General features: G+C 49.7%; 1 protein-coding gene across 2 annotated transcripts in view; it reads left to right on the top strand.

Moving 5' to 3' along the window:
• The window catches only part of atad5 (ATPase family AAA domain containing 5), a 73,671-nt gene that overhangs the window by 6,378 nt on the left and 44,167 nt on the right, over positions 1-23,126 (top strand). For both annotated transcript variants that reach the window (XM_033044660.1, XM_033044659.1), the window contains exons 4-7: positions 17,404-17,494; positions 18,684-18,836; positions 19,350-19,494; positions 22,684-22,771. In XM_033044660.1, the coding sequence (XP_032900551.1) occupies positions 17,404-17,494; positions 18,684-18,836; positions 19,350-19,494; positions 22,684-22,771 (477 nt within the window). The remainder of the gene's footprint in view (positions 1-17,403; positions 17,495-18,683; positions 18,837-19,349; positions 19,495-22,683; positions 22,772-23,126) is intronic.

The following is a 23,126-nucleotide window of genomic DNA, read 5'->3' as shown; positions in this document are numbered from 1 at the left end:
GTCCCTCGTTATCCTTTTGCTATTAATATAGCTGTAGAAACCCTTTGGATTTACTTTCACCTTACTTGCCAAAGCAACCTCATATCTTTTAGCTTTTCTAATTTCTTTCTTAAGATTCTTTTTACATTCTTTATAGTCCTCAAGCACCTCATTTACTCCATGCTGCCTATAATTATTGTAGATCTCTCTCTTTTTCCAAACCAAGTGTCCAATTTCCTTTGAAAACCATGGCTCTTTCCAATTATTACTATTTCCTTTCAACCGAACAGGGACATAAATATTCTGTACTCTTAAAATTTCATCTTTAAATGTTCTCCATTTCTCTTCGACATCCTTCCCATAAAACAAAATGTCCCAATTCACTCCTTTTAAATCCTTTCGCATCTCCTCAAAGTTAGCCTTTCTCCAATCAAAAATCTCAACCCTTGGTCCAGTTCTGACCTTCTCCATAATTATATTGAAACTAATGGCATTGTGATCACTGGACCCGAAGTGCTCCCCAACACATACCTCTGCCACCTGACCTGTCTCATTTCCTAACAGGAGGTCCAGCACTGCCCCGTCTCTAGTAGGTATCTCTATGTATTGCTGCAAAAAACTATCCTGCACACATTTTATAAACTCCAAACCATCCAGCCTTTTTACAGAATGTGTTTCCCAGTCTATGTATGGAAAATTGAAATCTTCCACAATCACTACCTTGTGCTTACTACTAATATCTGCGATCTCCTTACATATTTGCTCTTCCAATTCTCGCTCCCCATTAGGCGGTCTATAATTCACCCCTATAAGTGTTGCTGCACCTTTCCCATTTCTTAGTTCCACCCAAATAGCCTCCCTAGACGAGCCCTCTAATCTATCCTGCCAAAGCACTGCTGTAATAGAGAAAACTAGTAGACAGTGTGTGAGGCAGGAGGCACAGAAGGGAAGCACTCAGACCCAACATGTAGGGGGGAAAGAAGAAAAAGATAGTAAACAGAGAATAAGAGATGGTGGGTTTCTTAAATGTGTGAGCAGATAGACAGAGGGGTGTAAAATGAGGGTAGAAGCAATAGGTAGCAAGGTGAAAAGTAAAAGTGGCAGGCAGACAAATCTAGGGCAAAAATCAAAAAGGGCCACTTTTCAACATAATTGTATAAGGGGTAAGAGTGTTGTAAAAACAAGCCTGAAGGCTTTGTGTCTCAATGCAAGGAGCATTCGTAATAAGGTGGATGAGTTGAATGTGCAGATAGTTATTAATGACTATGATATAGTTGGGATCACGGAGACATGGCTCCAGGGTGACCAAGGCTGGGAGCTGAACATCCAGGGATATTCAATTCAATTCAATTCAATTCAACTTTATTGTCATTGCACAAATTCGAGTACAGGTACAACGAAATGCAGTTTGGCGTCTGGTCATAGTGCAAGATAGTAGAAATAAAAATACTGGTTAACCATGAATAAAACTGGTACATAGGCAAATAAATGTATACAAATGGGAGAGTATAAAAGATAGCTAGCGACGGGACTGTGAGTTCAGCAGTGTAATGGTGTTATTGAAAAAGCTGTTCCTCAGCCTGCTTGTGTGAGACCTGAGGCTCCTGTACCGCCTCCCTGATGGGAGGAGGGCAAATAGTCCATGGTTAGGGTGAGAGGGGTCCTTGATGATTTTCCCGGCCCGTCTCAGACACCGTTTGCGGTGGAGGGCATCCATGGCAGGGAGCAGGGCACCGATGATGTGCTGAGCGGTTTTCACCACCCGTTGCAGTGCCTTCCTGTCAGCTGTGGTGCAGCTGCTGTACCATACCGTGAAGCAGGTGGTCAGGATGCTTTCGATGGTACAGCGGTAGAAGTTGGACAGGATCTGGGGGGACAGGTGAGCTTTCTTAAGCCTCCTCAGAAAGTAAAGGCGCTGCTGCGCCTTTTTGATCAGTTTGGTGGTATTGAGGGACCAGGACAGACCCTCTGAGATGTGTACCCCGAGGAATTTGTAGTTGGAGACGCGCTCCACCTCAGTCCCGTTTATGTGGATGGGGGTATGTCTGCCACCTCTGGTCTTCCTGAAGTCAACGATGATTTCCTTCGTCTTCTTTGAGTTGAGGACGAGGTTGTTATTGGTACACCAGGCTGCCAGGTTCTGGACCTCCTCCCTATAGGCTGATTTGTTGTCCCTGATCAGTCCTACCACCGTGGTGTCATCGGCAAATGTTATGATGGCGTTGGAGCCATACTTAGGGACGCAGTCATGGGTGAAGAGGGAGGAGAGGGCTGAGCACACAGCCCTGTGGCACGCCGGTGTTCAGTGTTAGAGTGGAGGAGGTGAGGTTGTTGATCCTAACAGACTGTGGTCTGTTGGTGAGGAAATCCAGTGTCCAATTGCAGAGGGAGGTGGTGATGCCAAGTCCGCTGAGTTTGGTGATCAAGCTGGCGGGGATGACAGTATTAAATGCGGAGCTGAAGTCGATAAACAACAACCTGATGTAGGAGTTGTTGTTGTCCAGGTGGGTCAGGTCAGAGTGTAGGGCCGCAGATATGGCGTCCTCTATAGACCTGTTGGGCCGGTAGGCAAACTGATGGGGGTCCAGTGTGGGGGGGAGGCTGGCTTTGAGGTGAGCCAAGATCAGCTGTTCAAAGCACTTCGCGATGACGGGGGTGAGTGCCACTGGGCGGAAGTCGTTGAGACTCCCTGAAGCTGACTGTTTGGGCACTGGCACAATGGTTGAGGTCTTGAGGCAAGTAGGGACGACAGCCTGGGCCAGTGACAGATTGGAAATGTCAGTGAAGACCAGGGATAGTTGTCCAGCACATGTCCTGATCACCAAACTCAGCGGACTTGGCATCACCACCTCCCTCTGCCATCGGGGCCGGCAGCTTTGTGCTCATTCACTTTGCTCAGTGCGCCTTGTACAGCATAGGTGGAGAGACTGAGGGGTTGTTCATTCGGGGGTGGGGCAGCTTTGATGGCTGGTGTTTTGTTGTCCCGATCAAAGCGAGCATAGAAGTAGTTTCGCTCGTCAGGAAGGGAGGCGTTGTCTGGGGGGGAGGGGTTAACATTATTGTAGTCGGCAATGGACTTGATGCCTTGCCACATGCGTCTGGAGTCGGAGTTGTTTTGAAAATGCTCCTCGATCTGCCGTTTGTATTTGAGTTTTGCGCTCCTGATTACCTTTTTCAGGTTGGCCCTGGATGAGCTGTATCCCTCAGCGTCGCCAAATCTAAAAGCGGCATCGCGAGCCTTCAGCAAGAGTCTGACCTCTGCTCATCCACGGCTTCTGATTAGGGAAGGTCTTTATTTGTTTGTGGGTTGTGACGTTGTCGGTGCAGAATTTTATGTAGTCCAAAACGGATGAGATGTATGTGTTAATGTCCACTTTAACACAGTCAAGTCACTAATGTCCACTTTAACACAGTCCAAAGATCTTATAGCGGAGCAAGATAGGCTACTCCTGCGAAATGCAATGGACTGACGTGTAGTACGCTATGGAGGGGATCATGGGCATTTTTCCACGCCCATTTTAGTAACCTGAGCCTACCTGACCCGACCCGACTCGCAGTGTAATCAATGTTGTGGGGCAACATTTTGTGTGGCTTAGATTCATAAATCTGTCAGTTCATACTTCTTGTCAACAATAACATTTGATTCTGGTAATTGTCTTTTTTAATGTTTTTTAAATCATTTCTTTTTAAATGGTTCACAAGCAGTGTTTGAGTTGATTTTGTAGTAACCGGAACCGACCCGACTCGCAGGGTGATTGACATTGCGGAACTTTTTGTGCGTGATATAGGGTTAGATTCATAATTCTGTTAGTTCATAATTCTGTTAATTCTTGTTAAAGAATAAAATGTTTATAAACACACATACATGAAAATTATATAAATGTATATAATCATATAACACACACAATTATATTTCTTCTGATCCAATAATGAACTTTATTTCAGACTAGACAAGGGACATTAAATAAGAAACATTGTAAATAAGAAACATTGTAAACCTCCCGCAACTTCACACACACTTACACTAGGCCTTATCCCCCCCGGCACTCCCTCGCTGCCCCCTCACTAAAATGTCTCCCCCCCTCCTATGCCGCTCTCCCTCTCCCGCTGCTCCGGGCCCCACACTCCCTCTCCCCGCTGCCCCGCACTCTCTCTCCTCGCTGCCCCGCAATCTCTCTCCCCACTGCCCCGCACTCTCTCTCCCCACTGCCCCGCACTCTCTCTCCCCACTGCCCCGCACTCTCTCTCCCCGCTGCCCCGGGCCGCGCACTCCTTCTCCCCGCTGCCCCGCACTCTCTCTCCTCGCTGCCCCGCAATCTCTCTCCACACTGCCCCGCACTCTCACTCTCCACACTGCCCCGCACTCTCACTCTCCCCACTGCCCCGCACTCTCTCTCCTCGCTGCCCCGGGCCGCGCACTCCTTCTCCCCACTGCCCCGCACTCTCTCTCCTCGCTGCCCCGGGCCGCGCACTCCTTCTCCCCGCTGCCCCGCACTCTCTCTCCTCGCTGCCCCGGGCCCCGCACTCCTTCTCCCCGCTGCCCCGCACTCTCTCTCCCCACTGCCCCGCACTCTCTCTCCCCGCTGCCCCGGGCCGCGCACTCCTTCTCCCCGCTGCCCCGGGCCCCGCACTCCTTCTCCCCGCTGCCCCGGGCCCCGCACTCCTTCTCCCCGCTGACCCGGGCCGCGCACTCCTTCTCCCCGCTGCCCCGCACTCTCTCTCCTCGCTGCCCCGGGCCGCGCACTCCTTCTCCCCGCTGCCCCCGGGCCGCGCACTCCTTCTCCCCGCTGCCCCGCACTCCTTCTCCCCGCTGGCCCGGGCCGCGCACTCCTTCTCCCCGCTGCCCCGGGCCCCGCACTCCTTCTCCCCGCTGCCCCGGGCCCCGCACTCCTTCTCCCCGCTGCCCCGGGCCGCGCACTCCTTCTCCCCGCTGCCCCGGGCCCCGCACTCCTTCTCCCCGCTGCCCCGGGCCCCGCACTCCTTCTCCCCGCTGCCCCGCACTCCTTCTCCGCGCTGCCCCGGGCCCCGCACTCCTTCTCCCCGCTGCCCCGGGCCCCGCACTCCTCCCCGCTGCCCCGCACTCTCTCTCCCCGCTGCCCCGGGCCCCGCACTCCTTCTCCCCGCTGCCCCGGGCCCCGCACTCCTTCTCCCCGCTGCCCCGCACTCCTTCTCCCCGCTGCCCCGGGCCCCGCACTCCTTCTCCCCGCTGCCCCGAACTCCTTCTCCCCGCTGCCCCGGGCCCAGCACTCCTTCTCCCCGCTGCCCCGGGCCCCGCACTCCTTCTCCCCGCTGCCCCGCACTCCTTCTCCCCGCTGCCCCGGCCCCCGCACTCCTTCTCCCCGCTGCCCCCGGGCCCCGCACTCCTTCTCCCCGCTGCCCCGCACACTCTCTCCTCGCTGCCCAGGGCCGCGCACTCCTTCTCCCTGCTGCCCCGGGCCCCGCACTCCTTCTCCCCGCTGCCCCCGGGCCCCGCACTCCTTCTCCCCGCTGCCCCGCACTCCTTCTCCCCGCTGCCCCGGGCCCCGCACTCCTCCCCGCTGCCCCGCACTCTCTCTCCCCGCTGCCCCGGGCCCCGCACTCCTTCTCCCCGCTGCCCCGGGCCGCGCACTCCTTCTCCCCGCTGCCCCGGCCCCCGCACTCCTTCTCCCCGCTGCCCCGCACTCTCTCTCCCCGCTGCCCCGGCCCCCGCACTCCTTCTCCCCGCTGCCCCGCACTCTCTCTCCTCGCTGCCCCGCAATCTCTCTCCACACTGCCCCGCACTCTCACTCTCCACACTGCCCCGCACTCTCTCTCCCCACTGCCCCGCACTCTCTCTCCTCGCTGCCCCGGGCCGCGCACTCCTTCTCCCCACTGCCCCGCACTCTCTCTCCTCACTGCCCCGCACTCCTTCTCCCCGCTGCCCCGGCCCCCGCACTCCTTCTCCCCGCTGCCCCGGGCCCCGCACTCCTTCTCCCCGCTGCCCCGGGCCCCGCACTCCTCCCCGCTGCCCCGCACTCTCTCTCCCCGCTGCCCCGGGCCCCGCACTCCTTCTCCCCGCTGCCCCGGGCCCCGCACTCCTCCCCGCTGCCCCGGGCCCCGCACTCCTTCTCCCCGCTGCCCCGAACTCCTTCTCCCCGCTGCCCCGGGCCCAGCACTCCTTCTCCCCGCTGCCCCGGGCCGCGCACTCCTTTTCCCCACTGCCCCGCACTCCTTCTCCCCGCTGCCCCGGCCCCGCACCTCCTTCTCCCGCTGCCACGGCCGCGCACTCCTTCTCCCCCGCTGCCCCGGCCCCCGCACTCCTATCCCCGCTGCCCGCACTCTCTCTCCCCGCTGCCCCGGCCCCCGCACTCCTTCTCCCCGCTTGCCCCCGGGCCCCGCACTCCTTCTCCCCGCTGCCCCGCACTCATCTCTCCTCGCTGCCCAGGCCGCGCACTCCTTTCTGCCCGCTGCCCCGGGCCCCGCACCTCCTTCTCCCCGCTGCCCCCGGGCCCCGCACTCCTTTCTCCCCGCTGCCCGGGCCCCGCCCTCCTTCTCCCCGCTGCCCCGCACTCCTTCTCCCCGCTGCCCCGGCCCCCGCACTCCTTCTCCCCGCTGCCCCGCACTCTCTCTCCCCGCTGCCCCAGCCCCCGCACTCCTTCTCCCCGCTGCCCCCGGGCCCCGCACTCCTTCTCCCCGCTGCCCCGGGCCGCGCACTCCTTCTCCCCGCTGCCCCGGCCCCCGCACTCCTTCTCCCCGCTGCCCCGCACTCTCTCTCCCCGCTGCCCCGGCCCCCGCACTCCTTCTCCCCGCTGCCCCCGGGCCCCGCACTCCTTCTCCCCGCTGCCCCGCACTCTCTCTCCTCGCTGCCCAGGGCCGCGCACTCCTTCTCCCCGCTGCCCCGCACTCCTTCTCTCCGCTGCCCCGCACTCCTTCTCCCCGCTGCCCCGGGCCGCGCACTCCTTCTCCCCGCTGCCCCCGGGCCCCGCACTCCTTCTCCCCGCTGCCCCCGGCCCCGCACTCCTTCTCCCCGCTGCCCCGGGCCGCGCACTCCTTCTCCCCGCTGCCCCGCACTCCTTCTCACCGCTGCCCCGCACTCCTTCTCCCCGCTGCCCCGGGCCGCGCACTCCTTCTCCCCGCTGCCCCGGGCCGCGCACTCCTTCTCCCCGCTGCCCCAGGCCGCGCACTCTCTCTCCCCGCTGCCCCGGGCCGCGCACTCCTTCTCCCCGCTGCGGATCCAATCTTTGGCCGGAAGCAAGAGGGCGGAGCAAAATGGCGGAACAAGATGGCGGGGGCAGGTTGCTAAAATGAGTCATTAAATCGCCCATGAATCCGCCCATGAGCGTACTACACGTTTGCGTGAGAGTAATCCATCTTGCTCCGCTATAGGATCTTTGGTCAAGTCACTTTCCACTAAGTCAAAGGTGTCCTGAGTGGCAAACAGACTCCAGTCTGTTTGCTGAAACTGTTCCTGTAGTACAGAGACAGCCCCTTCAGGCCACGGTTGGTTTCACACGTCTGATGAGAGGTGTGTATTTGGGGAGTAGGAACAGAGAGAGGTGGTCAGACTGTCCCAGGTGGGGGAGGGCTTTGTAGGCTTCAGTAATATTAGTGTATACTAAATCCAGAATATTGTCTCCTCTGGTTGGACAGGAGACATGTTGATGGAACCTGGGGAGTACAGTTTTAAGGTTGGAGTGGTTAAAATCACCCGCAACAATAAAAGCCCCCTCTGGGTGTGCAGTTAGTTGTTTGCTGATAGCAGCTTGCAGCTCATCCATTGCTAGCCTGGCATTAGCGTCCGGAGGTACATAGACTGCAGTGATAACAATCGATGTAAATTCTCTGGGCAGATAGAAGGGCCTGCACTTTATCATCAGGTATTCCAGGTCAGCAGAGCAGTGACTACCAATCATAACAACGTCCGTACACCATGAATTGTTCACATAAATGCACAGCCCGCCGCCCTTGGTCTTACCGGAGTCCTCCGCTGTTCTGTCGGCCCTGAAGAAAGTGCGCCCATCCAGCTCGATGGCGTTGTCCGGGATGTTGTCGTTAAGCCATGTTTCAGTAAAGACCACGGCGTTGCAGTCAGCGATCCGTTTATGTGAGGTGATCCGCAGCCGTAGTTCATCGATTTTATTCACCAGGGACCGAACATTGGCGAGGAAAATGCTGGGCAGAGCTGGCTGGTGAGGGTTTAGCTTTAGCCTAGCCCGATAGCCTCCCTGCTTCCCACGTCTTTGTTTGCGGTCTCTGCGCCGCCTCCGGGCACTTCCTGTCGGAGGAGCTGGCACATTAGACCGCGGTGTCCTGGTGATCTCCGGCAGTAGTTGGAAGTCGCCTAGTGTACTGGTTGTACAGAGAAGACCGAGATCCAGTAGTTCTTGACGGCCATACAAAGTCTTCGCTCGACTGTTCCGAGCGAAAACTACTGTAACTATTAACCAGAAAATTACTAACTTGCAAAAACTGTGGAGACGCAGAGCCTCGCGTTGTGCACGCGACGCCATCTTGAATCAGAGAATATTCAGGAGGAATAGACAGAAAGGAAAAGGAGGTGGGGTAGCGTTGGGGTAGAGAGGAAATTAACGCAATAGAAAGGAAGGACATTAGCTTGGAGGATGTGGAATCGATATGGGTAGAGCTGCGAAACACTAAGGGGCAGAAAACGCTAGTGGGAGTTGTGTACAGGCCTTCTAACAGTAGTAGTGGAGTTGGGGATGGCATCAAACAGGAAATTGGAAATGCGTGCAACAAAGGTAAAACAGTTATAATGGGTGACTTCAATCTACATATAGATTGGGTGAATCAAATTGGCTGGGGTGCTCAGGAAGAGGATTTCTTGGAATGTATGCGGGATATTTTTCTAAACCAACATGTAGAAGAACCAACGAGAGAGCAGGCTATTCTAGACTGGGTATTGAGGAATGTGGAAAGGTTAGTTAGCAGTCTTGTGCGTGGCCCCTTGGGCAAGAGTGACCATAATATGGTTGAGTTCTTTATTAGGATGGAGAGTGACATAATTAATTCAGAAACAAGGGTTCTGAACTTAAAGAAAGGTAACTTTGTGGGTATGAGACATGAATTGGCCAAGATAAACTGGCAATTGATTCTTAAAGGGTTTACGGTGGATATGCAATGGAAGGCATTTAAAGACTGTATGGATGAACTACAACAATTGTTCATCCCAGTTTGGCAAAAGAATAAATCGGGGAAGGTAGTGCATCCGTGGGTAACAAGGGAAATCAGGGATAATATCAAAACAAAAGATGACGCATACAAATTAGCCAGAAAAGCAGCCTACCAGAGGACTGGGAGAAATTCAGAGTCCAGCAGAGGAGGACAAAGGGCTAAATTAGGAAAGGGAAAATAGATTAAGAAAGAAAACTGGCAGGGAACATAAACTGACTGCAAAAGCTTTTATAGATATGTGAAGAGAAAAGATTAGTTAAGACAAATGTAGGTCCCTTGCAGTCAGAAACGGGTGAATTGATCATGGGGAACATGGACATTGCAGACTAATTGAATAACTACTTTGGTTCTGTCTTCACTAAGGAAGACATAAATAATCTGCCGGAAATAGCAGGGGACCGGGGGTCAAATGAGATTGAGGAGCTGAGTGAAATCCAGGTTAGCCGGGAAGTGGTGTTAGGTAAATTGAATGGATTAAAGGCCGTAAAATCCCCAGGTCCAGATAGGCTGCATCCCAGAGTACTGGAGGAAGTAGCCCCAGAAATAGTGGATGCATTAGTGATAATTTTTCAAAACTCTTTAGATTCTGGAGTAGTTCCTGAGGATTGGAGGGTAGCTAATGTAACCCCACTTTTTAAAAAGGGAGGGAGAGAGAAAACGGGGAATTACAGACCAGTTAGTCTAACATCGGTAGTGGGGAGACTGCTAGAGTCAGTTATTAAAGATGGGATAGCAGCACATTTGGAAAGTGGTGAAATCATTGGACAAAGTCAGCATGGATTTATGAAAGGTAAATCATGTCTGACGAATCTTATAGAATTTTTCGTGGATGTAACTAGTAGAGTGGATAAGGGAGAACCAGTGGATGTGTTATATCTGGACTTTTAGAAGGCTTTCGACAAGGTCCCACATAAGAGATTAGTATACAAACTTAAAGCACACGGTATTGGGGGTTCAGTATTGATGTGGATAGATAACTGGCTGGCAGACAGGAAGCAAAGAGTAGGAGTAAACGGGTCCTTTTCAGAATGGCAGGCAGTGACTAGTGGGGTACCGCAAGGCTCAGTGATGGGACCCCAGCTATTTACAATATATATTAATGATTTAGACGAGGGAATTGAATGCAACATCACCAAGTTTGCGGATGACACGAAGCTGGGGGGCAGTGTTGGGTGTGAAGAGGATGCTAGGAGGCTGCAAGGTGACTTGGATAGGCTTGGGTGAGTGGGCAAATGCATAGCAGATGCAGTATAATGTGGATAAATGTGAGGTTATCCACTTTGGTGGCAAAAACAGGAAAGTAGACTATTATCTGAATGGTGGCCGGTTAGGAAAAGGGGAGATGCAACAAGACCTGGGTGTCATGGTACACCAGTCATTGAAAGTAGGCAGGTGCAGCAGGCAGTGAAGAAAGCGAATGGTATGTTAGCATTCATAGCAAAAGGATTTGAGTATAGGAGCAGGGATGTTCTACTGCAGTTGTACAGGGTCTTGGTGAGACCACACCTGGAGTATTGCGTACAGTTTTGATCTCCTAATCTGTGGAAGGACATTATTTTTGAGTCCCTCCCCCCAACTGTTCTAGTTTAAAGTCTCCCCAGTAGCAAATCTCCCCGCCAGGATATTGGTCCCCCTCGGGTTCAAGTGCAACCCGTCCTTTTTGTACAGGTCACACATTCCCCAAAAGAGGTCCCAATAATCCAGAAACTTGAATCCCTGCCCTCTGCACCAGTCCCTCAGCCACTCATTTATCACTCCATTCCTACTCTCACTGTCGCGTGGCACAGGCAGTAATCCTGAGATTGTCACTTTTTTGGTCCTTCTCCTTAACTCTCCTAACTCCCTAAATTTTCATTTCAGGATCTCTTCTCTTTTTCTACCTATGTCATTGGTACCTATATGTACCACGACCTCAGGCTCCTCTCCCTCCCATTTCAGGATATCTTGGACACGTTCAGACACATCCCAGACCCTGGCACCAAGGAGGCAAACTACCACCCGGGTCTCCTGATTGCGTCCACAGAATCGCCTATCTGCCCCCCTAACTATAGAGTCGCCTATTACTATTGCCCTCCTCTTCTTTTCCCTACCCTTCTGAGCAACAGGGCTGGTCTCTGTGCCGGAGGCCCGGCCGCTGTCGCTAGCCCCAGGTAGGCTGTCCCCCACAACAGTACTCAAAGAAGGTGTACAGCCACCGGGGTACTCTCTAGTCCCTGCCTCTGCCCCTTGCCCTTCCTAACCGTGACCCACTTGTCTGCCTCCCGTGGTCTTGGAGTGACCACCTCTCTATAACTCCTCTCTATGACCTCCTCACTCTCCCTGACCAGACAAAGAGGTCATCAAGCTGCTGCTCCAGGTTCCAAATAGGGTCCCTTAGGAGCCCCATCTCGACGCACCTGGAGCAGATGTGGACGTCTGGAAGGCTATGAGACTCCATGACTTCCCACATCTGACATCCAGAACAATCAACTGCCCCTCATTCTCCCCCCTTACCCAGCATTCACTACAAAGTGCTGGAAGAAATCAGCAGGGATCTGACTCCCAATCAGCTGCTTCCTCGAGTCTGTTTCAACCAATCAGCGGCTTCCTCAAGCCCACTTATTTTGGAACGCTGCAGAGTTGGGTGTTCCTCCCACTCCAACGGCTCCTGGGCCTCTGTGAAAACAAAGCCCTGCGATCGGTTTTTAACCCTACCGCCCGGACGTTGCTCCTCCTGCACCAACGGCTCCTGGGCCTCTGTCTAGGCATGACTACAGAACAGATCAGTGTGTCCATATACCATTATATAAATATATACACACAGGAATAAATAAACTGATAAAGTGCAAATAAACAGATAATGGGCTATTAATGTTCAAAGTTTTGTACGAGCCAAGTTTAATAGCCTGATGGCTGTGGGGAAGTAGCTTTTCCTGAACCTGGTCGTTGCAGTCTTCAGGCTCCTGTACCTTCTACCTGAAGGTAGCGAGGAGATGAGTGTGTGGCCAGGATGGTGTGGGTCCTTGATGATGCTGCCAGCCTTTATGAGGCAGCGACTACGATAGATCCCCTCGATGGTAGGGAGGTCAGAGCCGATGATGGACTGGACTTTTTGTTGTCTTTTCTGCTCCAGGGCGCTCAAGTTGCCGAACCAAGTCACGATGCAACCGGTCAGCATGCTCTCTACTGTGCATCTGTAGAAGTTAGAGAGAGTCCTCCTTGACAAACCGACTCGCCGTAATCTTCTCAGGAAGTAGAGGCGCTGATGTGCTTGCTTAATAATTGCATCAGTGTTCTGGGACTATTTTGTTGTACTACGTGATAGGAGACATTTTGTGACTTTGTAAATGATTCCAAAGAAATTGACATGATGTGCTCATTTTCTTCATTCTATTATATAAAATTGTGTTTTCTTTTCAATCCAGTTTTCTTCTCTTCCCCACGTACTGCTTCTGCTTTAGAACAGTTAGCAGAGAGAGTTCAATTTGGGAGCTAGATCAATCCACATCTTGTTTTTAGTCTTGAAGCAAATAACAATACAGCTCAGGAATGGGTGATTCACTGGTATCCTGCTGCAGAGGAATTGCTTACTTCTAATATTTGAATAGAATAGAATAGAAATAGAAATAATTTTATTGCCACACAACCAAGGTCGGTGGTATTTGGGTTGCCAGCAGCGGTACAATAATAAAGAACACAACCACATTAAAATTTTACACAAACATCCACCACAGCATTCATCACTGTGGTGGAAGGCACAGAGCTTGGCCAGTCCTCCTCCATTTTCCCCCGTGGTCGGGACCTCCACCCTCCACAGCCGTTGCTGCGGGCGTCCAGATGGTAAGGGACAAAGTCAAAGTCCAGGTGAGTCCAGGATCGGCTCTTCCCAACCAGAGACCGCAGCTTCAGGCTGGTGTAGGCCGCAGGCCGGCGGTCAAAGTTTTAAAGTACCTGCCGTGCCGCAGCCGGAAGCACCACAGTCTGCAGGGCTGGCGGTCAAAGCTCCCCTCCTGGGGTGATGTTAAGTCCATACCGCGCCCGCGGTAGAAGATGGCCGCGGGCCGGCGGTGGAAGCTTCTTCCCCCGGGTCCCCAACGTGAGATCCCGGGCTGTAGACGCCGCACCAGCTGGAGTTCTGCAGACCGCTGCTTCAGGCTGCCGGCTGCCGGCTGCCGCGGGCCAGCGTAACGGAGCGCTCCCCTCCAGCGAGGTCTCACCCGCTCCGCGCCGAGAGTCCACGCTGTGCCCGCCGCTGAAGCTCCGGGCGCGTCTCCGGGAAAGTCGGCGCCGATCCATGCTGTTAGGCCACGGGGGAGGCGACCTGAAAAAGTCGCCTCTCCATGGAAGAGGCGGCCGAAACGGTTTCCCCCTCACCCCCCCACACCACCCCCCACACATAACTCACAAAGAAACATTAAAAACTGACTTTTAAACATACTAAAAAAAAATAAAAAAATGCTTAGTCATTACATATAGATTAAAATGTGATCTTGCTGGAAAGAAAGTCTGGATGTAAAAGTCTGCGTGTGTGCGTGCCCGTGCATAATTGTTTATTGTAATGGGATTCTGTCCTTACTGAAGTGGTGTACAATTTGTGTAGGAAGAAACTTCAGATGCTGGTTTGCACCAAAGATCGACATAAAATGCTGGAGTAATTTAGCAGGACAGGCAGCATCTCTGGAGTCAAGGAATGGGTGACCCTTCTTCAGACTGAAGAGATGCTGCCTGGCCTGCTGAGTTACTCCAGCATTTTGTGTACAATTTGTACTGGGGTTACTAGATCGGCAGTGGACACCAGGCAGAGGTCAGTTGTAGAGACTCTAAAGTTGCCCAGCTATGTATAGCTGACTGGAGGGAGGCCCTTTGGTATTTACAGCTTGGTTACTTACACCCTGCATTTACTAAGAGGGACATACACGGGCTTCCTGCATTGTTTGACGATGTCTGGGCTCATGCCACTGGGGAATTTCTATTTATTGTCCAATCATTCCTGGCAAGATATGCTTTGGTTTGTGTTTTGAAGAAGATTGAAAAATGTTTTGTTGTGGAGAATGGGCTTGCTACTTGTTTGCCTGACTTTTATTTTTCAATAATAAAGTTACATTTTAGTAACTAAATATATATATTCTTCATAAGATGAATACATTCTTTAAATGTACTCTGACTGGGTTTATTTAGAACATGGAACAGCACAGAAACAGCTCCTTCATCCAAAAAAGTCTATGTCGACCATGATGCGAATGTAAGATCCGATCTTCCAGCACATGGTCTGTATTCCTCTCTATACCCTCCCTGTTCACACCAGTTTAAATGTCTCTTAAACATTATTATGTTTCTGCTCGTACCACCATGATGCGACCAGTCAGCGCACACGCACGCGCGCACACACACACGCACACGTGTCCAAATATGACCTAACAAAAATGTTATATGGCTGTAGCATCACTTCCTGACTTGTGCTCACTGCCCCGACAAATGAAGGCAAGCCTGATCTATGTCTTCTATAAAAGCATATTGTGTGTTGTGACTATCGGGGAGCCACTGACTTGAGTCCAAAGATTTCCCTGTATCTGTACAAAAGTCCTTTCATTAACTATACGTTACTTTTTGGATTTGGCCTCAAATGCATCATCTCTCACTTCCACCGAGTGGCGCCACTGGTGTGGCAGCCTCGCCAACAGTCTGTATGTCCTTTCTACTGTTAACTGTGTTCTAAAAGTTTGTTTCAATGTTTCTTGGTTAGTTTACGTGGTGGGGGGGATTTCAAACTGATTAACACCCTACTCTATTCATTGTCAGCTTCCCTTCTATCCGGAACACCAATTTTCATGCTGTCTGCAATCGTACTAATCAGACAACCGTGTTCTCATCCAAATCATTATTATATGGAACAAACAATGGAGGTCCAAGACCTTTCTTTAAAAAAAAAAAAAACACAACTTTACACTGCCTTCTATGACCAAGCCAATTTTGGATTCAATTTACCACCTTGCCATGGATCCCACGTGACTTTATATCAAGTACTAGGCTACCACCAGGGACTTTGCCAGAACTAAAGTCCATGTAGACAACATTCACTGCACTAATATCATCAATTATCTTTGTTGTTTCTTCAAATGTAAATATGTTCCTAAGAATCTTCTCCAACAACTTCTCTTTTATTAAAGGCAGCTAATATTTCCAAGACAGATTACTGTTTTTTGTTGGGTAAGACTAGCAGGGAATGATAAAAAAACGAATAAGTGAGGCCCAAGTACTGATCAGCCATGGTCTTGTGAAAGGGAGGCACGGTGGTGCAGCGTAGAGTTGTTGCCTTACAGCTCTTGCAAAGCCAGATACCCGGATTCGATTCCGACTACGGGTGCTGTCTGTACAGAGTTTGAACGTTCTCCCCGTGACCGTGTGGGTTTTCTCCGAGATCTTCGGTTTCCTCCCACACTCCCAAGACGTACCAGTTTGGAGGTTAATTGGCTTGGTGTAAGTGTAATTTGACGGTAGTATGTGCAGGATGGTGTTACGGTGCGGGGATCGTTGGTCGGTGCGGACTTGGTGGGCCAAAGGGCCTGTTTCCGCACTATCTCTAAACTAAATAGTAAAACCCATTGAGACTGGCTGAAGATATGTTTTCATTCCTATGTTTGGATATCTAGATTTTAAATAGATGCATTGAGTGATAATAGATAATAGACATAGATAATAGGTGCAGGAGTATGGCATTCGGCCCTTCGAGCCAGCACCGCCATTCAATGTGATCATGGCTGATCATCCCCAATCTGTACCCTGTTCTTGCCTCCCCCTCCCCCCCCCCCCATATCCCCTGACTCCACTATCTTTAAGAGCCCTATTTAGCTCTCTCTTGAAAGTATCCAGAGAACCGGCCCTCTGAGAATTCCACAGATTCACAACTCTCTGTGAGAAAAAGTATTTCCTCCTCTCCTTTCTAAAAGGCTTAACCCTTATTCTTTAACAGTGGCCCCTGGTTCAGGACTCCCCCAATATCGGGAACATGTTTCCTGCCTCTAGTGTGTCCAAACCCTTAATAATCTTATATGTTTCAATAAGATATCCTCTCATCCTTCTAAACGCCAGAGTATACAAGCCCAGCCGCTCCATTCTCTCTGCATATGACAGTCCCGCCATCCTGGGAATTAATTGGCTTAAATCCATGAGAAGAATTAAAATGTACGGTTTTGATAAATAGAGGATACCCCAGATTGTTTGAATGTGAAACTTGGCAATCATGCATTGTAACATAATTGCACTTTGTTGCAATTGCACTGTTTACAAAGTCTTGACGTTATGACTAATTAACTCTGGGAGCTCTTTAACCACAGATAGACACAAAATGCTGGAGTAACTCAGCGGGACCGGCAGCATCTCTGGAGAGGAGGAATGGGTGATGTTTCGGGTCGAGACCCTTCTCTCACCACTCTTTAACCATAGCTGATCAAGATGTTCACCAATATCTCATGAGCAATTAGAGACGAGATTAACTTTTTTAAAGTACAGAGGGAGTACAGAGAAGGTTCACCAGACTGTTTCCTGGGATGGCAGGACTTTCATATGAAGAAAGACTGGATAGACTCGGTTTGTACTCGCTGGAATATAGAAGATTGAGGGGGGATCTTATAGAAACTTACAAAAAATTTAAGGGATTGGACAGGCTAGATGCAGGAAGATTGTTCCCGATGTTGGGGAAGTCCAGAACAAGGAGTCACAGTTTAAGGATAAGGGGGAAGTCTTTTAGGACCGAGATGAGAAAAACATTTTTCACACAGAGAGTGATGAATCTCTGGAATTCTCTGCCGCAGAAGGTAGTTGAGGCCAGTTCATTGGCTATATTTAAGAGGGAGTTAGATGTGGCCCTTGTGGCTAAAGGGATCAGAGGGTATGGAGAGAAGGCAGGTACAGGATACTGAGTAGGATGATCAGCCATGTTCATATTGAATGGCGGTGCAGACTCGAAGGGCCGAATGGCCTACTCCTGCACCTATTTTCTATGTTTCTATGTAAAGGGAGAGGAATAGCAAAGTTGTATTTTACATTTAAAAACGATCTATGTGTATCAAGTGGAACATGATCGAAATAAAGAATGATTGGTTTGGATGGAAGTTGAAGAATGCTCGTTGTGCAGTTGCTAACATAAATCAGTTGAGCTGAATGGCCTGTTTCAGTCTAGTAAATATAAATATTGTACAATTTAATGGTAGACTTGAAACTGTACAAAAATGGCAGAGTTATGTAAAACGTGAATTATAATGGAGAATGAGATTTATTTATATGATGACTTTTCAGAATGAAGTTTACACGACTCTCTCAATCGAAATATGCCGGAAAAGCCAGAAAAATGAACGAGTCTTTGGATTTTACTCCCAAAAGCAATCAGGTATTTGTACCTTTTGCGCAAACATATTTTGAGTGCAATGTTTTAGGTAGCCAGCAATATGTGCAAACTACCAATGCTGAAAATCTTTATACTTGTCTTTGAATCAACCTGTAAATAATACATGAAAATATGGTTACATTTTAAAATAAAATCTGCTTTCTCATGTTCAGAATGTTAAGTACCTACTACATTTTCTGAATAGTATACTTGGGAGCAATCATATTTTTAGTAGAGTATACAACTGCTTGATTGGTCTAATATAACAATTGGTCTAATATAAAATTGGTAAGCAGCTTGGTTTGCATATTTTGTGCTTGTGGTTCCATGAATTTGTTGCCTGACATCATCCAAGGATCATGGTATATCACTCTTGTCTCTTGGTCAGCCGAATTTTAGTTTCTGACCCCATCAAAGATTTTAAGGTCATAAATCAGATATAGTTTAATGCACATTGGAGAGAAATCTGTATTGGGAGTGGTTTTCTATTTGGATGTTATGTTAAACCAAAGCCATGCCTGTGTTCTCAGGTGAACAAGCCTGCGTTCCTTGAAGAGCTAAGAAGTTATCCTTGGTGCCTTTGTCAAGATCCTTATAATCTCAATAAAAGGCTGAATTATGTGCTCAATATTGTATCACTATCTGCGAGAGGTTGTTGTGCACAAATTGGCTTCGGCATTGCAGCAATGACTGCAGTTGAAAGCAATTTCACTAGCTCATCTCTGACCCCTCTCACCCTGGCCACAGACTCTTCGAATCACTTCCCTCTGGAAGGCGACTCTGGATTGTCAAAGCTGCCACAGCCAGACATAAAAACAGTTTTTATCCACGAGTAGTTGCTCGACTCAACAGCCAAAAATCTGTAGCCTCCCTTTGATCTGGTATTTTGTTGGTTCACATGCTTGATCAATGGTGTTTTATCATTAATTATTATTAATGTTTAGTGTTTTCTGAGTCATTCGTAACTGTCACTGTATGTCATGTTGTTACTTGTGGGGGGAGCACCAAGGCAAATTCCTTGTATGTGAATACTTGGCCAATTAACTTACTAACTAACTTACTAACTAACGAACTAACTAACTATAACTAGTACTTAGAAATATCCGGAGGTATTGACAGACACTTGTCATTGCAAAAACCTTTTCCCATTTGCATGCTGGCACTTTTTGAAATTGTTAATGTTATCTAACAGATACGCCGAGCCAAGAATTTAGCCAAAGCAAAGAGGCTGGTTGAGAAAGCCAAAGCACAAAGCAAGTTCAGAAATCATGTGGAAACCATCACACCACTGAGACGATCAACTCGACGGCAAGCCAGATTTGATGGGAAGTTTTACGGGAATGAGGTACAAGAGTCCCAAGTCTCAAAGAACTTTTTTTTGTTTAGTGTAGAGATACACCACAGAAACAGGCCCTTCAGCCCACCGAATCTGTGCCGACCAGCGAGCCCGCACACTAACACTATTTCACACACGCTAGGGACGATGTTTACATTTATACCAAGCCAATTGACCTACAAACATGTATGACTTTGGAGTGTGGGAGGACACTGAAAATCTTGGAGAAAACCCACGCAGGTTATGGGGAGAACGTACAAACTGTACAGCCAGGATCAAACCCGGGTCTCTGACGCTGTAAGGCAGCAACTCTACCGCAGTGCCACCACGCTGTTTATTGCTCTTTAAGAGGAGCAAGTAACAAACTTTATTTCATTGAGATTCCTGAATGCCATTAATCTCGAAAAGTGAAATGTTATATATTTTTGGATGAAAGTTCAGTAGAATGCAGTATTGTTAATGACTCCATATCTGCACTGCAGCCTGATGTTTGTTTGCTCTTTAACATTTGGATTTACACAGAACTTGGCAATCAACTTGAGTTCAAGTACAGAAAGCATCTTGTCAAGCAGTGTTCAGAATAACAAGAAACCCAAGGCACTGAAAAATGTGAGTGATGTGTTGGGGAAGAATTTGGATAAAAAGTCTGCGGCCAAGAACACTGCGGGTTAGTACACGTTGAATCAAATATTCTTTCCAATTCTCTCTTGTTCAGTTTTAATTGCTCTCTTCTCTGAAGAATGGCCTTTGTGGTGATTTACTGAGGCGTGCAGTTTTGCACATGTCTGAGTTTTTTTTGTCTGTTCTTGCTGAGAAATTGGACTGTAAAACCGTTTAACAGTTCCATGCCAATCTCGTTGTGTGAGCAGGGTTCAACAACGTTTTGGAACTATATATTTGTTTTCTCTTCCCCCTCTTTTTACACATATTCTTCTAGGAGACTGGCTAGCACAGTGTTAAAATAGTTATATACGGTTTTTTTTAAAAAGAAGGTAAATTTAAAATCTAGCTATGCTTTCATGAAGAAATATAAATAGTTTACAGGTAAATAGACTTATACTGAAGAGACATTTCCATGTTGGGGAATTTACAAAAAGGAATTGTTTATAGATATGCAATAATATTATTAATTGGTAGGTAGATAAAAGTGCTGGAGAAACTCAGCACATTGAATTGAATTGAATTGAATGCCTTTATTGTCATTCAGACCTTACGGTCTGAACGAAATTTCATGCCTGCAGTCATACATACAATCATACAACAATAACAACAATAAACACAAATTAACACCACCACAGTGAGTCCTCCAAGCACCTCACTGTGGTGGAGGCAAAAATCTTAGGGCTGCTGTCTCTTCCCTCCTCTTCTCCCTCTGCGCTGAGGCGATACCCCACCGGGCGATGGCACAAACAGTCCCGCGGCTCACCGAACCCCGCAACGGGCCGGCTCAAACACCGCGGCCCGGGGTGGTCGAAGCTGCCGCCCTCCAGTCCAACGGACGCAGCCGCTGGCCCGCGGCTGAACCCAGGACTCAGGTCACCGCCGCCAGAACGCCGTCCCAGCCACTGGAGCACCGTTCCAGCCCCGAGCCGGATCGCCCTCACGTGAGTGCCGTTCCTCCCTCGAGCTGGGCCACTCCGACGGGAGTGCCGTTCCTCCCTCGGGCTGGGCCACTCCGACGGGAGTGCCGTTCCTCCCTCGGGCTGGGCCACTCCGACGGGAGTGCCGTTCCTCCCTCGGGCTGGGCCACTCCGACGGGAGTGCCGTTCCTCCCTCGGGCTGGGCCACTCCGACGGGAGTGCCGTTCCTCCCTCGGGCTGGGCCACTCCGACGGGAGTGCCGTTCCTCCCTCGGGCTGGGCCACTCCGACGGGAGTGCCGTTCCTCCCTCGGGCTGGGCCACTCCGATGGGAGTGCCGTTCCTCCCTCGGGCTGGGCCACTCCGACGGGAGTGCCACAGCCCCTCACGGGAGAGTCTCGGCCCCTCGCCAGGCCGTCCTCACGGGAGCGCAGTTCCAGCCCCGAGCTGGGCCGCCCTCACGGGAGCGAACCCAGGGAGAGTCCTGACAGGCTGCCTCTGGAGTCCCGAGGTCGCCAGCTCCGCCATTAGGCCTCAGCGCAGACGGAGGCAGAGAGGGGGGATACGACGAAAAAGTCGTATTCCCCCCAAGGGAGAGACAGCAAACCCCGTTTCAACCCCCCCCCCCACATAAACACAACCTAAAAACCAAAAACACAACTAGACAAAACGAAAAAAAACAACACAAAAAAGTAAAAACAAACGGACTGCAGGCGAGCCGCAGCTGTTCCCAGCGCCGCCACTTCCGGATCAACGGTTGGTGAGGCAGCATCTATGGATCGAAGGAATAGGTGACATTTCGGGTCGAGACCCTTCTTCAGAATGGTATTAAATGGTAGTTTTGTTCCCTTAAAGGTATTGTCAAAGATTTTCTTGCAACACATGAATTATTTTTGTTTCCTTTTAATTTGGACTGAAAATTGAATGCTTTTTTTAATTAAATAAAATTATTTTTGTTTTTTAACCTGTAAATTAGGAATGGCCTTCAAGGTGTAATCTGTAGCAAATACTAGAGAGTTTTGTGGTAATAATTAAATAATAGATTTCCGTTAACTGCTATTAGAAATCCTTTGGTGGATTTTATTTTATCTCGCTAATCTTTGTTCCATTCTCCCTGACGTTTGGGTGTTATTATTAAGATATGAAAACTTGAGAGAAAGTCCAGAGAAGAATTACAAGAGTGGTTCCAAGGCTGAAAGATTTGTTACAAGGGCAGATTAGTGAGCCTGGGGGAAGGGCATGGGGAGATTTGATGTATAATTGTAGGGATCTGGGTACATGATAGTGTGATGATGTTCCCTTTGATGCAGGGATCAAGGTCTAGGGATCACGACTATAAAATATAGGGGTAGGGAATTGATGATGAAATTAATGGTTGCAATCTGTAATGCACTGCCTGCAGATCTGCTAAAGGCGGACGTGGAGTTTGAAAGAATTGGATCAATATAGAGCAGGTGTCGGCAACCTATGGCACACGAGCTGGATCTGGCCCGTAACCCCAAATCATCTGGCCCACAGGCTTTTTTTTTTTTTTTTTCAATTAGTTTTTGCGACCTGGGAATTGTAGCCAGTCCCGGGGATGTGAACTGATCTGGGAACTGCAGCTAGTCCTGGGGACACAATCTGATCTGGGAACTGCAGCTAGTCCCGGGGCACGGAGACGACCTGGGCGCTACAGCCAGTCCCAGGGCAGGCGAGCCGACCTGGGAATTGCAGCTAGTCCCGGGGACTTGAGCTGACCTGGGAACTGCAGCTTGTCCAGGGTCATGCAGGCAACCTGGGCGCTAAAACCAGTCCTGGGGCAGGCGACGGAATTGTAAAACACATGAAAACTAATGCGAAAAACAACACCAAGTGTCACACTATGGCAATAGATGTGGCCCGCCATCCGCTCACAGGCATGGGTCCTGGCCCGTATGCAGAACAAGCTTGCCGATTCCTGATATAGAGTGAGGTGATATCTGCAAGGCCATTGAGAAGGACTCGGGGGAACTGGAGCTCAGAATTGCTCTGGCAGATCTAGTCCGGGCACAGTGGGCCAAATGGGCGTCTCCTGTGCTGTTACTGTTCTATATTGTTGCCAGTAATGTCCCCTGTTTGTAATGTGTGTGTGTGCGTTTTAAAAAAAAATCAAATGTCATAGCCAACTTATTGGTAGATTGGTTGGGTAATATTATTAACTTGTTTCCATTTCCACCTTCTCCAGTTATTGTATGTGCATGTGACTTCTTTCACTATTTGGTTGAAGGTTTTGATTTCTATTTTTGTTTTAATCTAGTTGATGTCAAGGTTGCTTCCATATTTTTAGCTAAAAAAGTGATCAAAGGTGTACCGTTGGAACTTATCACCATTCTTGATGAGAGCAGGTGAGTAGACTGTTAGCTTGCTGTTTTTTTTTTTTTTCAAGAAGGACAGGAAATAACCTTTTGGTCCAATGTCTCTGGAAAAACAATATTCAATTGGTCCTGTTTAGCAAGAACAAGGAAAGGGCAACAATTTATTTTATTTTCTAAATAGAAATAGAATAGAATAGAAATAATTTTATTGCCACACAACCAAGGTCGGTGGTATTTGGGTTGCCAGCAGCGGTACAATAATAAAGAACACAACCACACTAAAATGTTACACAAACATCCACCACAGCATTCATCACTGTGGTGGAAGGCACAGAGCTTGGCCAGTCCTCCTCCATTTTCCCCCGTGGTCGGGACCACCACCCTC

Source organism: Amblyraja radiata, chromosome 26 (genome assembly GCF_010909765.2).
Source record: "Amblyraja radiata isolate CabotCenter1 chromosome 26, sAmbRad1.1.pri, whole genome shotgun sequence".
In the NCBI taxonomy this organism is placed as follows: domain Eukaryota; kingdom Metazoa; phylum Chordata; class Chondrichthyes; order Rajiformes; family Rajidae; genus Amblyraja; species Amblyraja radiata.
This window is presented reverse-complemented; position numbering and strand designations above follow the sequence as displayed.